The sequence below is a fragment of the Budorcas taxicolor genome, chromosome 13, assembly GCF_023091745.1.
Source record: "Budorcas taxicolor isolate Tak-1 chromosome 13, Takin1.1, whole genome shotgun sequence".
In the NCBI taxonomy this organism is placed as follows: Eukaryota; Metazoa; Chordata; class Mammalia; order Artiodactyla; family Bovidae; genus Budorcas; species Budorcas taxicolor.
Window position 1 is genome coordinate 79,699,522 of NC_068922.1, and position 15,502 is coordinate 79,715,023.

Sequence of the window (15,502 nt, forward strand, 5' to 3'; positions counted from 1 at the left end):
GGAAGATCCCCTGGAGGAGGAAACGGCACCCCACTCCAGCATTCTTGCCTGGAAAACTCCATGGACGGAGGAGCCTGGCGGGCTACAGTCCATGGGGTCGCAAAGAGTTGGACATGACTGAGCGACTTCACTTTCACTCTTCAGGAAAGCAAGGGTAGTCTATTAAGATACTACACAATGAACACTTTGATAGCAGCTGTACTTACATATAGTTTAATGTGATTTTATTATGTTTAAAAATGTTAAAGGAGGGCTCTATAAGCTTCACAAAATTGCCAGGAGTCTTAGCAGGAAAAAAGGGTTAAGAGCACCTTTAGGTGGCATGTTCCAGACAGGCCGCCCCACCAGCTGGGTCCTGGAGGGGAGACCACAAGGCGTGGAGCCGCCACTGGCTCTGGGGACACAGGGCTCAGCGGAGCGGGCCTCCGCGGCCACTGAGATGGACACCGCCATCACAGCCTAGTCCATGCACTCTCCAGCCTCTGGGAAAAGAAAGTCGTAAACAGAGTACTGTGCTCACGTTCACCCAATTTTCCAGCAAAAGTGTTTCCATGTTCAATTGTTTAATAGCAGAGGGGAAGAAAAAACTGTCTCAACTCACTTCAAGATAGATTAACCCTGATATCAGTACCAAGTGATGAAATACAGAGTGGGATAAAACAAACATTGGGAGACAACGTCCTCTATGAGGTTAAACGCCAGACAATTATCTTAAGTGCAAAACATTTGAAATTCAACCATCACTTATTTTTTTATACTTTAGTAGCTAAGTTGTGTCCAACTTTTTTGATATCCCAAGGACTGTACCCCGACAGGTTCCTTGGCCCATGGGATCTCCCAGGCAAGAATACTGGGGTGAGTTGCCATTTCCTTCTCCAGGGGATCTTCCTGACCCAGGGATCAAATCCACGTCCCCCGTGTCTCCTGCGTTGGCAGGTGGATTCTTTACCACCGAGCCACCAGGGAAGCCCCTCAACCATCATCCTTGATGAAAAAACCCAAGGCCAAGCAATACACATCCCAAGACCCAAACCCACTTCCGCAGACTTGGAATGAAAACAGACAAAAACTTCTCAAACATGACAAAATGACTTCCACAAGGATCCTAAGGACTTGAACCACAAATGGTGGTTAAAAAAAAAATCCAAGTAACTCCCTGGCAGTCCAGTGGTTAAGACTGGGTGCTTTCACTGCCGAGGGCCTGGGGTCGATCCCTGGTTGGAGTGCTAAGATCCCATAAGCTGCTCTTGCAGAGCGGCCAAAGGCGGGTGGGCGGGGGGAAATCAAGATATTTCATTAGAGTCAGGAGTAAGATTCGGATGGTTTGGTTCACCACTACTCAACTGTGACCCCGAGCACCAAGGCACTCTGGACCGAGTAGAAAGACAAACACGATTTGCATATGACAATCTACCAGAGCAATTCCAGAGCATGAACTTGACCTCCTGGAGTACACAAGGCAGCCAGGGGCCTGGAGAGAACGTGCAAAACTTCTCTGAAGCTCGTTCTGCCGCCGTCAGCTCTCATCAGTCCCCACACACCCCATCGCTCCCCCACCCTTCCTCCCAGGCTTCTCCCTGAAGAGACCCACACCCTGACGCGGGCGGTGGGGCGGCCCGGTGCAGCGATGCTTGAATTAAGTGTTGTGTTCTGTGATTCACAGTCTTAACTGAGTACTTTTCAGCTAGCCCACTTGGAGGCAAATACAGTTCTTGTGTTTCTTTTGGACTTTATTCCTGTGGGCTTTTCATCTGAATATTGGCACTTCTGTTTGAGTGACTGCTTGTTCAGGTCCTTTTCTATTGGAGTCATCACTGCTTTGCAGGCATCCTTGTGTGTTAAGATGAACGCTGCCCCATGTGGCAGATTTCTTAACTTCTTGATGTCTTAGTGGAAGTTTTAACTTGAGTCATATTTAATCTGTCTTCTTGGTGGACTTTGCTAATTGTGTTTACCTGTCTATTTTCACCATAAATTTGTCCTCCTATATTTCCTGGTAAGTTATAGACTTTAACTTATTTAGTATACTTGGAATTTGAATGATAAATTTCCCTATTAAAGATGTCAATTACACTACAAAGTGTGCTGTAAACCAAAATACTTGGCTGTCTTAACAACAAGTGCTTGAGGGGTGTCTGCACTGGGTGTTTTCTGTACCATGTTGACTTGAAAGAACTAAAAAAACCACGGATATTTCAGATTTGGTGTCTGGCAGATGTTTCCTTAAATATGAAGTAAGTGAGCCAGTCATATCAAGGAAAGTTACTGGCAATACTGGGATAAGCTTTTGGATTCTATAAAGTTTGGATGGCAAAACATATCCCTCACTATCCCAGGCCTGCAGGATCCTAGCTTTAGGTATTTCTACTGAGATTCATAATTAAACATGATTTTTCTCCTATGGTACAATGAAATGGATGAACATTTAGAAGAGTTACAGAAGCTGGCAAAAGCCACATTTTCCCAAATGACTGGCATATGACTGTCAAACCAAGTGTGGTTTGAGAGCCAGTCAAGCATGAGTGAGGGCCAAAGTTGAAAACAAATGGAATTTAACAAGTTTGAAAATTTTATGGAAATGACTGCAAATTCTATACAGCAACTAATATTTAACAAACTACCATTTGTTGTATTTTGGTATAGTGTTACCTGAAAAGGCTATCGAAACTCCATTTCCAATTACATTATGTGAGCGGCCAGATTTTCCTCTTATATTCCAACCAAAGGAACACACAGCAATAGGCAGGATACGGGGATACAGGGGTGAGAGTTCAGCTAAACCATGAAATAAGACATGTTTGCAAACGTCTTTACATTGTTACTTGCTTTGTTTTGGAAAACAGTTGCTTCTCATAGAAGTGTTTATATATAGCGGGCTTACTGTAAATTTATTCATTTAAAAGTTTTGGTTTTAACTTCTAATGCAGTAACTGTCAATTAAACTCTTCGGGGAATCTTCAGGTTTGAAGTGTGAAGTATCTCAAAACGGTGGTTGGAAAATCAGTGTTTTACCCATTTGGCAAAGGTCCAGCTTCCGCCTCAAGCGACCCCCTGCACACACACTGCCACCCCCCTTACAGCTGCGCTGAGAGGCCATGTGGTCTATATGTGAGCTCTTTTTCTTGGTAATAGAACCGTCTCTTTGTAGCTGGGCACTACCACACAGATTCAAGACTTCAAGCTCCCGGGCTTCATTTCCACAGCTAAGAATCGCCACACTACTAAGTTCTGGCCAATTGGGCATCAACTGAAATGACGTGTGTAACTTCCAGGATGCTGCCTTTAAAGGTAGGAGTAGGGCTTCCCTGGTGACTCAGACAGTAAAGAATCTGCCTGCAATGCAGGAGATCCGGGTTCGATCCCTAGGTTGGGAAGATCCCCTGGAGAAGGCAACCCACTCCAGTGTTCTTGCCTGGAAAATTGCACGGACAGAGAAGCCTGATGGGCTACAGTCCATGGGGCCGCAAAGAGTTGGACACGACTGATCAACTAACACCAGCCATCTGAGACCACACCAATCCTTGGGATATCCAAGCAACAAAATAGGACCCCGAGTCCCTGAAACCATGGGGCTGGCCACCACACTCGCCAACAGGACGGAAATATGTTGGCTTTATGCAACCATGGGGAAAAACGCTAACAGCGCCCCAGGGCCCATTCCTGCTTTCCAGAGGTAGCATGGGCCTGCCCAGCATCTCCCCGCCGACTCAGGGAGCCCCACCAAGGACATGGCCTCACTGTTTACTTCCGTATCCCCCTCATGCTTTGTATTACTCCAATAAGACATTAATCTAGCCCCCACCTGTCTCTCGAGGTCCTCCTGGTACCGTGGCCATAGGGGCCTGACAACCCTTTGCAGGGCCCATCCTGTTCATTGTAGGTTTTGGGCAGCACCTTCAGCCTCCGCCCACCAGAGTGGCACTGCCCCAACGGAGAAGCACTGCCTGGTTACCCTCAGGATGGAGTCGCCCCCTGGGAAGTTGCCTAACCCGGCCACCTTGATAGGGAGTCTCTCTTCTTTGTTCAAATGGCTCCCGCGGTCTGTGGGTGACCGCCATCATCCCGGCAGCCCTACCTCCCGAGGCTTCACAAGGAGGCCGTTCATGACCCACCCTTCCCAGGCAAAGCCGGCCCTTTGCTCTCTAGCTTCCACAGCCCATGGTCCGTTTCCAAGAGAGACTAGGTGTCCAGAAAGCTGTCCTCTTGACGCTGGAGCCTCAGGGTTTCAGGTGGGCATGAGGCTGCCCATCTTGGAGCCGTTTTCCAGCCCCGCTTTGTGCCTGGTGCGATGACTGAGTCCAGCTTGTCATCCAGCTAGTCACTGGGGAGGCCGCTTCAGGGGCCTGGCCTGGGGGAGGCTCTGAGCCTTCCTCCTGCTTCAGTTCTCCACTGGCTGAGAGACCGAGGTCTGGAGCAGCTGCCTCGGACCAGGAGATGAAGCTGTTTGTTAGAATGACAGCTATATCCCACCAGCTGGGGACTACCTGGCTTCTTAAATTGTACTTGAGAAAAAGAACACTGATTGTGTTTAAGTCATTTAGTCTGGTTTCTGTGAGAGCAGAGACATCAGTATCTCAACTCATACAGGCAGAGGGTGGCAAAGTTTCTGTAATGAGCTAGACAGTGTGTCTCCGGGGACTATTCAGTAATCCCACTGTAGGGCCAGGAAACAGTTATTTTTCATGCAGCTGTTAATATATGATGGGCTTACTCTATTATTTTTAACAGCAGCCACAGGTAACAGGCGAGCCTGGCAAGACAACAGGCCGTACGCAGTTTGCAGAGCCTGCTTCTAGGTCATTCCTTTGCTCCAGCACATCTGGTTTCTCTGCATTCTCAACAGCGTGGTTGCTCAGAAGGCACCTTCCATCCAGAAGCAGCCTCACTGCTCTTATCCACAACCCCTATGGCCACAGGGCCTCTGTGCTCACCCTCCCTCTGCCCGCCTCTCCAACCGCATCCCACACCCGTTCTGCTCCGTCCATGCCTTTGCACCACAATTCCCTCCCCCTGGAGTCCTTCCCTCTCCTTGCCTGATTCCGCAGCCATCTCTCCTACCTGAAAAGCCTCTTCTTCCAAAGAGTCTGCCATCACCAGCCTGCGACAGGCTCCCCCCGCCTGTCAGTTACCATCACTGCCTTTGAGACTTTTCAGGTCTCAGCCTCTCCTGCTAGATTGCGTCCTGAGGCAGAGACCTTCCATGTCGGGCTCACCATCATACATTCGTGTTCTCGGTTTTTTTCCAACACGCGACTTTGGAACAAACGAACGGGTACCTACCCGTGTGGATTCTTAGGTGGCGGTCCAGATCTTTCATGCCATGAACAGTTTTGAAGTGGCAACCTAGAAAAGAAAAAACAGGTTCCCTTAACAGGACCTCAAAGAGGAAGTTACGAAGAATCTGAAATTCCGGCAAGTCAGTGCCTGAGCTCCCGTGACCGCGCCGGGTACAGGGAAGGGGCTCAGCACATCGAGTCTCTCCTTCACCTGGGTAGCAGCAGTTGAAGGTCCTCTCCCCAAGGGTCGCTGTTGGTTCCTTCGACTCGGAGGGAAGAGCCGCGACAGGGGCTTTCTGGGCATCACTGCTGTCAGTGGAGGGACAAGGTGGTTTGGGAACATCGTTATCTAGTTCCGAAGCTGAAATCAAGACAATGGAAAGTATTACTTGATTTCTCAAATATAAGCACCATGATCAGGAAGATCCCCTAGAGGAGGAAATGCTAACCCACTCCAACACTCTTGCCTGGGAAATCCCATGGACAGAGGGGCCTGGTGGGCTACAGTCCACGGGGTCACAGTGTCGGACACAACTGGGCGCACAGGTGTTAGAGCAGCTTTGGGCTTATTTTACCTTCCCCCACTCCCCCCAGAAAACCCCCAAACATTACAGATTAGAAGCCATGCACACTCTGGTCTCAACCATCCTCTTCACCAACTTCCAGGAAGCAGAGGGGACAAAGCAAATGGAAGTGTGCCACGGACACGACTGTCAAGATCCAGACTTTGCAACAGCACCTTGCAAATGACGTGGGGAAGACCTGGTTTGTAAAATAACTTCCAACCCATCAGACTAGCATTTTTAATAAAATAAACACAAAGTATGAGAAAAATGGAAAAAGACAGTAAAAGCCCAAACGTTTCACGTGTGACATAAAGCTGGATGTTTGCCGAGTTACTTTTAAATGCTGTTTCTGAACTTATTTTAACTCAACTCAGCAACAAGTCACAAACCACACTTCAAGTGTCACTGCTCTCCAGGTTAAAATGCCACTGTTTCAACCTGAAACATGAAGAAAAAAGAGACTAGAAGACTTGAGATGGTCTGCAGTATCAGGACTTTCTGGGATCCTGACCAAACATACTGCAAAATGCATTTAAAACCCCAGGATGCACCAACACTAAATGAACGTTTAAGGGAAGTTTTTAAGGCGTGAAGATGAAGTTAAAGTTTTAAAGATGATTCTAGTTGTTTGCAGGCATTCATGCTCAGTGACGTCCAACTCTTCACAGCTCCACGGACTGTAGCCCACCAGGCTCTGTCCATGGGATTCTCTGGGCAAGGACACTGGGGCTGCCATGCCCTCCTCCAGGGGATGGTCCAACCCAGGTATTGTATTGGACTCTCCTGCATGGACGGGCGGGCTCTTTATCACTGAGCCACATGGGAAGCCGTGTTCTAGTAGTTTGGGGACGGCTATTTGTAGACTGTACATGTCTGATGTGCGTCAAAATAATCCAGGGCAGGGCAACGGCTGTATGAAGAAACAAGATCAGCCACCTGTAACCAGTGATTGAAACTGAGCCTCTGGTTCATGAAGTTCATCGTATAACCCTCTGTTAGCAAGGCTGACCCAGGTGTAACTGTGGTTTCTGTCAGCCAAAATGGCCAGATTATTTCATAAAATTCAATCTAACAGGAAACTTTAAAAACTTCTATAACAAAGACCAAGTGCTCCTCAAAGACTGTAAAGTGATTTCTCTCCAAATAGATTTAAGACACGGGTAAAAAGAGGTGCTGTCAATATTTTAGATCTGAAGACAAAAAAATGTATTAAACAGTTTATGAATTACAGCCCAGGGTCAGGGACTTTTGATCCCAGGCTTCCCAGGTGGCTCAGTGGTAAAGAATCTGCCAGCCAAGTGGGAGATGCGGGTTTGATCCCTGGGTTGGGAAGATCTCCCTGGAGAAGGAAATTGCATGGCAACCCACTCTGTTATTCTCGCCTGGAAAATCCCATGGACAGAGGAGCCCGGTGGGCTACAGACCGTGGGGTTCCAAAGAGTCAGACACGACTCAGTGACTGAACGAACACCACGGACGGCGGTTCCGCTTTCCTCGACAGGCTGGTCAAAGCAAACCTTCTCACCACAGAAGCTGCAGAACACGCTGAGGAGGGCATAGGGTTGGCCTGGTCATGTGCCAGCTGTGTGATTACCGGCAACTTACTCAACCCTTCTGAGCTTCGGTTTACTTCGCTGTAAAGAGGCATCACTGACCCTCCTCCGAGTAAGAAGAGATGCACTATGTAAATTCCCAGCGCGGCATCCCGCCTCCATCGCGTCAATGCTATTACAGGGCTTCAGTTAAAGGGCCGCAGGCGTCACATCCAAGGAGCTGCGATGCTTGAAGCCCCTTAACAGGGACTGAACAAGGGACCTAGGCCCATGCCTTTCAACTGGGGGTCATTGTGCAATACCTGGGGACACTTCTGATCGTCATGATCATGTGCTCACGTTTGTGACAGTGGCATCTAGTGGGTGGAGGCCAGGGACGTTGGTGAGCATCCAGTGATGCATGGGACCCCCGCACCCGCCACACCAGAATCACCTCAACTGTGGGTTAAATGTAGTCTCCAAAGCCTCATCCACCTTAACTGGGGAGGGGGTGAGCCCAGGAACCTGTGTTTTAAAGCACGCCAACCTCATACTACTTCCTCTCTAAGCCTTTGATACTCAAGGGGTGGTCCTCAGAGCACTAACACCAGCATGATCCAGGAGCCTGTTAGAAAGGCAGAACCTCAGCTCTTAGATGTACAGAATCTGCGCTTTAACAAGATCCCCAGTTGAGGCCCATGCACATCAAATAGGGAGAAGCACAGCTCCAAGCCATAGCTTCTCCAATTACCCACGCATCACAGTCACCTGGAGGGCTTGTTAAGGTACAGGTGGCATGGCCCCCCCTCTGGAGGTCGAGTGGAGCTGGCGGTTTTTCCTTTCTAACAAAGTCCCAGCTGATGCTGCTGGTCTGGGGACCACACTGAGACTTTCTGCTTGCGGGAAGAGAACCTGGCTCAGAGATGCTGCTCAAGGCTGTTGGACAAGAGTTTTCAGTGAATCAGAAAACTTGGCACGTCTGAAGTCCATCACTGTGCCTCTCAGAGGAAGACAAAACCTTGCATTGCTTAGCAATTCACGTGCTAAGAAAGCAAGCCATTAAACTCCTGAGGGTTTTTAATCCCACTGAAACCAAGAAAACTGGAAAGCTAAGTAGGAGGCTGTGAAGCACAGTGGTTTACGCCTGGGAAGCCAGCTGATAGAGAATAGAATTGGAATCTGGAACTTATTAGCTGTGTGACCCTGGTTGAGTTCCTCAACTTCCTTGTTCCTCAGTTTCCACATTTATAAAATGAGGATTTTGGTCCCCATTTCCCAGGTTTAGACGAAGATTAAATTCCTTAACATACTTTGTAAAAGAACCTTCTGAGTCAGCACTATACAGATGCTCTTGGTTATATTCCCTGATGTGCACGCGCACGCACACACACCACACACTCACACACACCACACACTCACACCACACAGGCACACGTGCACCACACACACACACACACGCCATCAAATTCTCAGGGAGAGGGAAACAGTTCACAGGGCCAATGTGAAGGCAGGCAGAAGGGAGACTGTTGGGTTAAAGCTCTCAGAAAACTGTGCCCAAGGCTATAAAGGGTCACCCAGGCAGAAAACGGCAGAGCTTCAGAGGCGACCTCCTTCTTCCAGGAAAGGAAGGAAGGTGGGAAGCCTGCTCTCCTGAGACAGGCGCAGCTGGGGCAGAGACCCTCCTAGGCTGGAGGAGGCGGTGGGCCGCACCTGACGGTGGGAACTCAGGATGGCTCAGTGGCCTTCTAGCCTTTTGAGAAACTGCTGGTGTTCTTTTGCTAAGGTTGTTTTCCTGCCTCTCTTAGCTTTTCTCCGGTGGTGACTGAAGTTCCCAACTGACCTGTGTCATTCTGTCTCTTCCAGAAGCTACATGAGTTGCAAAGCCATCTGGAAATTAAGAGCAGCCCAACCTTAAAAAATGAGATTCCGAGGTGGCTCAGCAGGAGAGTATCCACCTGCCAATGCAGGAGATGCAGGCATGCGAGTTCATTCCCTGGGATGGGAAGACCTCCTGGAGGAGGCAATGGCACCCCACTCCAGCATTCCTGCCTGGAAAATCCCACGGACAGAGGAGCCCAGTGGGCTACAGCCCATGGGGTCGGAGAAGAGTCAGACACAACCTAGTGACTGAGAGCGCGCATGTGCACACACACACACACACACACACACACACACGTGCAACCTTAAAAAAAAAAAGGCAGGCCTCTAGTTCACATCATAACCGACCTGAGACAAGTGTAGGGGACGTCAGTTACAGGCTGTTTTTCTCTGCAGCGGTGGCCACCCGGCAGTGCCGCGCAACACCCTCCCCAACCCCTCCAAACACGGAGCAAGGCTCCAGGAGGTCGCCCTCCAAGCGCTGTTTGCAGGGGTAAAAAGTAGCCCATAGCACTCACTTTGAACAGCCTGTGTTTCTTCAAGAACCGTCTTATATTATCGCTCCCCCCACAGGACTCAACATCCCCAGTACTGCCCCAATTCTTTACAGAGGAGCCGCAGCCCCGCCCCGCCCCGCCCCCAGGAAGACCCTGGTTCTACCTGCCTATCCGCACTCTACACCTCGAGGGCAGAGACAGGGCATTTTGGTTGCAGAAGTTTCACCCAGCCAAGCTTTACGTTTATATACAAACCACCAGTTTAGGAGTGGCTTTGTTAAGCTGCTTCTCTCCTCCACTGACTCCCTGGGAGCAGTGCGGTCGTCAGAGCCCACCAGACACCTGCTGCTGGAGGTCTGCCCCTTCTTGCAGAAGAGACCAGATCCTCCCTCCCTTTCGGAGCCAGGAAAATGCAGAGGCGGCGGGAGGGAGAAGGGGACAAAGTTCCAGTGAGGGCTCCTCTCACCAGCTCCTGGTTAAGCAAAAGGCAGCAACTCATCGCGGGGGTGGCTGGGTGGGGTGGAGAGACCTGAAGTAGGAACCTACACGGTCTCATCAGAGGACAAGATAATCACAGCGGAAGCGCCTTAGAAATGCAGATTCCTCGACTCCACTCCACCCCTGGGATTCCAGGAGCGCGGGGTGGGAGCCAGGAATCCAGCGAGTTCTCAAAGCTTCCCGCCCGCAGAGTCTTCGGAAGCAGAGGCTGCCTCTGGGCACTCAGGGTTCCCCCAGGGTCTCCGAGCTTCTCCCGGAACCCCTCTAACCCTACACCCCACCGCCATCCTTCTCCCGCTCCCGCCCTAAACCCTGGCGCCACTTCATTCAGAGTAAGAGTCGACACCCTCACTGGAGCCCGGGGCCCCCGGCCCCTCTCAGACCTCAGCCGGACGCCCCCGCCCCAGCTCCAGCCTCGCTGATGCCCTCGGCCGCCTCTACCGCTCGCTCAAAGCCTCAGTTTTCCTCGATGGTGCCCTCCGCCGAGAGGCCTTCCCCGGGCAGCACCCGGCCCCTCCCAGATCGGTGCTGTCCCAGCGCTCACCCCGAACACGCGGCACGCGCCACCGCGCTATCTCGGGGGCCACCGCTCCGGTCCCCAGAGGCCTCGCGCTCCAGGTGGACGGGAACCGGTCGCAGTGCCTCCGCTCTAGCACCTCTCTCCAGGGCCCGGCAGAAGCTCGGACATTCCCCCCCTCAATTCCGTCCCCGCCACCCTCCCCCAACACCCAGGGAGACGCGTGGATCTCGGAACGCCCACCTCCGAGGCGCACAGCCCCGGCCCGGCGCCAAGGAGGCCGGGCACGCCTGAAGGCTGCCTCCGGAGGGATCTCAGAGCATCCTTCCAAGGTGTGCGAGAGACGAACCGTCGTCGAATAGCGCTTGGGGGGGCTGGGGGGCAGGAGTGGCTGCAGGAGAGCGACTCGGGGAGCGACGTAATCTACCCGAGAAGGGTTAATTTACAAGGGTGTGTGTGTGTAACTTTCAAAGGCAAGGGTAACAAGGTCTGAGCCCCAGAACTCAAGTTGGAAGCCTCACCGACGCCCCCCCCCCCCGCCCCTTCCAGCCCGATGGCCGAGACGTCGCACCCACGCGGGTCTGCGGAAAGTCCGAGAAAACCGCCCCCAGCACCCGGGGTCCCCGGCGCCACTCACCCGGCTCCCCCGCCGCCTCCGAGGCCGCCTCTGCGAACTCCCGGCTCGCGGACTGCGGCTGCTCGGAGCTGAGATGCTGGGGCCTGGCCTGCTTGCGCCGCGACATGGCGTAAGGATCGGGGCTCTGGCGACTCCCTGAGAGCGGCCAGCCTCACACGGCCAGTTCCCGGAGTTCGGGAATTAACCCGGCTCGGCCGCAGCGCGCACGTCCCGGCAATCCTGCTCACCAGCCCAGCAGGACGATTTATCAGGAGCCCTGGCGGCGGACTGGCCCGCAGCCAAACCTCGGGACTCCCGGGGAAGCGCGGGGCGCACCCGGGCAGCCCACACCGGCTGGGAGCTCGTTAGAAATGCAGACTCTCGGGCTCCACCCCAGACCCGCGGAATCAGAATCTGCATTTTAACAAGCTCCCCAGGTGATTCGCATGCACATTAAAGTTTGAGAAACCGTGTCTGCATTTTAACGAGGTCCCCAGGTGATTCGTTTGCCCATTAAAATTTAGAAGTACAGCTCTCCTCCAACTTTAATGTGCGCGCGAATCACTGGGGATCTCGTTAAAATGCAGATTCTGACTCAGTGGGTCTGGGGTAGGGCCTGAGCTTCTGTATTTCTAACGAGCTCCCAGGTGAGGCGGCTGCTGCCCAGGCAGCGCTTTTAGATTCTGGCTTAATTGGTCTGGACTTGAACCCTGGACATTGGTGTGTGTATATATATATTTTTAAGTCCCTCAGGTTATTCTGATGTGCAGCCAAGGTTGGGAAGCACGACCTCCACTCGTGGCTGCGTATTCGAATTTAAAATTTAAATTAGGCTACAACTGCAGGGTGAACGCACTGGTCCTGGAAGAGCTGGGTAAAAATGCAGATTCCGCAAGTTTTCGCTTCAGGCACCAGGGCCCAGGAATCTGTATTTCTGTGCACCGTCTTCCCCATCCGACCCCCAAACCCCGCCCCGCCCGGTCCCGGGACCCCGGCGCCCGGGGTCCGAGACCACACAGAGGGAGCCTGGGGCCAAGAACGGGGCGGACCCCGCCCAGCAGGTGACCGAGGCGTGGTCCAGGGAGCGGGGGGGGGGCGGTTGAGCTAATTGGCGTTCTTGCTCAGACTGGCTGGGTCTTGATGAGACCCGAGGGGACCCCTCCTGGCACCAGGTAAACGACATCCAACTGGGAGCAGAAAGCCACCTACGAGCCCCAGGTGTATGCGCTCTTCGGTTGGGGAGTTACTCGAGGCGGGCTGTGCCCGGAGCTTGCCCGAACCTGAGAGTCACGTGGTGCCTTTGGGTAAAAAGACAGGTTCAGCTTTGAACCCGTGGGGGCGGGGCCTGGGAGCCCGTATTTCTAACATAGCCGCCGGTGCGGTTTTCTTCAGTGGCTCGTCCGGCCCCGTGCGGCTTCCGCTTCACCCTGTCACTCATTCACCTTTTCTGACGTTTACCCTTGACACACCCTAGGGGACTGCCTGCGAGCAGCGCAGTTTTATATTTCTCAAAGACAGAGCTTGTTTTCCTCAAATTTCCTGTTGATTTTCAAGTTGTAGATTGATTGTAAACATGTCTGTGTAAAGCCGGATGAAGTCACTCAAGGTTAAATTTTCACGACGTTTATTAAAAGCAACTTTTAAAGCTTTCTTTGGGATGTGTGCCTAAGGGCACATGTGGTGGTGGTGGCGGCTTAGGCGCCAAGTCGTGTCCGACTCTTTCGGCCCCCTGGAGCCTGCCAGTCTCCCCTGTCCATGGAATTCCCCAGGCAAGGATACTGGAGCGGGTTGCCCTTTCCTTCTCCAGGGGATCTTCCCGGCCTGGGGGCTGGGGGAGGGGAGGCTGAACCCGCATCTCCCCGGCCCGGGGTGGGGGTTGAACCCGCATCTCCTGCGTTTCACTGAAGGCAGGTTCTTTCCTGCCTAAGCCTCCAGGGAAGCCCTCGGGGTACACACACAGGTAAAGCCGTTTCAGAACATCCTGGTGCTTGTGCTTATTGTGTGTCTTTTTGAACTGTCTCAGAACGATTATTAGGTGGCGCTTGCCTCTTGTTCAGTCTCTCAGTCGTGTCCAACTCTTTGCGACCCCATGGACTGCAGCACACCAGGCTTCCCTGTTCACCATGTCCCAGAGTTTGCTCAAACTCATGTCCATTGAGTCAGTGATGCCATCCAACCATCTCACTTCACCCTCTGTCTGCCCTCAATCTTTCCCAGCATCAGGGTCTTTTCCAATGAGCTGGTTCTTCGCATTAGGTGGCTTAAATATTGGAGCTTCAGCATCCATCCTTCCAGTGAATATTCAGTGTTAGTATCCTTTAGGATTAACTGGTTTGATCTCCTCGCAGTCCAAGGGACTCTCAAGAGTCTTCTCCAGCACCACAGTTTGAAAGCATCCTTTTTTCAGTGCTCAGCCTTCTTTATGGTCCAACTCTCACATCCATACACGACTACTGGAAAAAATACAGCTGTGACTAGATGGTCCTTTGTTGGCAAAGTGATGTCTCTGCTTTTTAATACGCCCTCTATGTTTGCCATAGCTTTTCTTCGAAGGAGCCAGTGTCTTTTAATTTCACGACTGCAGTCACTGTCCGCAGTGATTTTGGAGCCCAAGAAAATAAAGTCTGTCACTGTTTCCATTGTTTCCCTATCTATTTGCCATGAAGTGATGGGACCGGATGCCGTGATCTTAGTTTTTTGAACGTTAAGTTCTAAGCCAGCTTTTTTACACTCCTCTTCTACCTGCATCAAGAGGCTCTTTGGTTCCTCTCTGCTTTCTGCCATTAGGGTTGCCTCTGGGGAAGTTGAAAGAGAAAACGCATGTAGCCCAGAGGCTGGGAGAGGTCTGACACCACTCCACAGGTGTGTGCCTGTGTCTGTATCTGCTGTGGATAGAGGTCATTTCTTCAGGTCAGGTGCACAGAACTGGATAACCGATCTTTGGTGTTAGTACATGTCCCGATGCCATCCCTGATGCGCATTTGTTTGGGTGCTTGTCTGTTCCTTGGCTTATTGTGATATAATTAATACCAGGGAACCTGCAACCCCCAGCCAGACCTTAACCATAACCTGCATTTCTCATATATCTCCCTTAGCCCCTACCCCAATTTAATTGCCATCAACCTAAACCCTCCATTCTTCATTTCTTTGCCCTTTTTCCCCCTTGACAAGTTTGTTTTTTTCTTTTTTGCACCTACACATATTCCTTAAATCTTAATTTTTCAAGAAAGTCATTAAACGGGAACGTAGTGACTTCCCTGGCGGCGCACTGGTTCTGCCTTCCAATGCAGGGGGTGCGTGTCTCTGATCCCGGGTGAGGGAGCCAAGAGTCCCACATGCCTTGGGGCCAAAAAACCAAAATGTAAAACAGAAACAGTGTTGTAACAAATTCAACAACGACTTTAAAAAATGGTCCACATTAGCAAATACTAAAAAGAAAAAAGAAATGGGAATGTAATCTCCCAGGAATTAGTTAGTTAGTTCAGTCGCTCAGTTGTGTCTGACGTTTTGCGCCAGGCTCCTCTGTCCTTCACCATCTTCTGGAGCTTGCGCAAACCCATGTCCATGGAGTCGGAGATGCCATCCAGCCATCTCATCCTCTGTCGTTCCCTTCTCCTCCTGCCCTCAGTCTTTCCCAGCGTCGGGGTCTGAATCACTCCCTCATTTATTATATTGCTAAGGTCGCCCACATTGTCGCTGTTGTTCAACCATTTTGACGGGTGTGTAATATTCCAGTGCGATTATCTGCTTTCCTGTTGATGGGCACTTGGTTGTTTCCCAGTCTTTGCCTCGTGACTCATGCGGCTACGGTCTTTCTGGAAAGTGTCAGTTTCTTAAATGAATGCGTACATTGGTTGGACTGTAAGGGACTAAGGCACGATGAAACAGGAGAGGCATCAACCTCACTTTCCCAGCGAAGGGAGAGGGGGACCGTGGAGCCACCGTCTCTCCCACACTCCATCTTATTGGATGTTTTAATTTTTGCCAATCAAGTTGACATACAAAGATATTTCACTATGATTTTGACTTGAATTATCCTTGCACATATTTCTACTCAAAACAAAGTGAAAAATAGCAATGTTTTCTACAAGTATCACGACAGCAACAGATTAAAATTTGTTT

At 51.3% G+C, this 15,502-nt stretch overlaps 1 protein-coding gene across 1 annotated transcript in view; it reads right to left on the bottom strand.

Annotated features, from left to right (window-relative positions):
- ZFP64 (ZFP64 zinc finger protein) overlaps positions 1 to 15,502 on the bottom strand; it is a 74,025-nt gene that overhangs the window by 7,823 nt on the left and 50,700 nt on the right. The window contains exons 6-7 of the mRNA XM_052650636.1: positions 5,488 to 5,637; positions 5,281 to 5,343 (exon numbers count right to left, since the gene is read on the bottom strand). Of these exons, the coding sequence (XP_052506596.1) occupies positions 5,281 to 5,343; positions 5,488 to 5,637 (213 nt within the window). The remainder of the gene's footprint in view (positions 1 to 5,280; positions 5,344 to 5,487; positions 5,638 to 15,502) is intronic.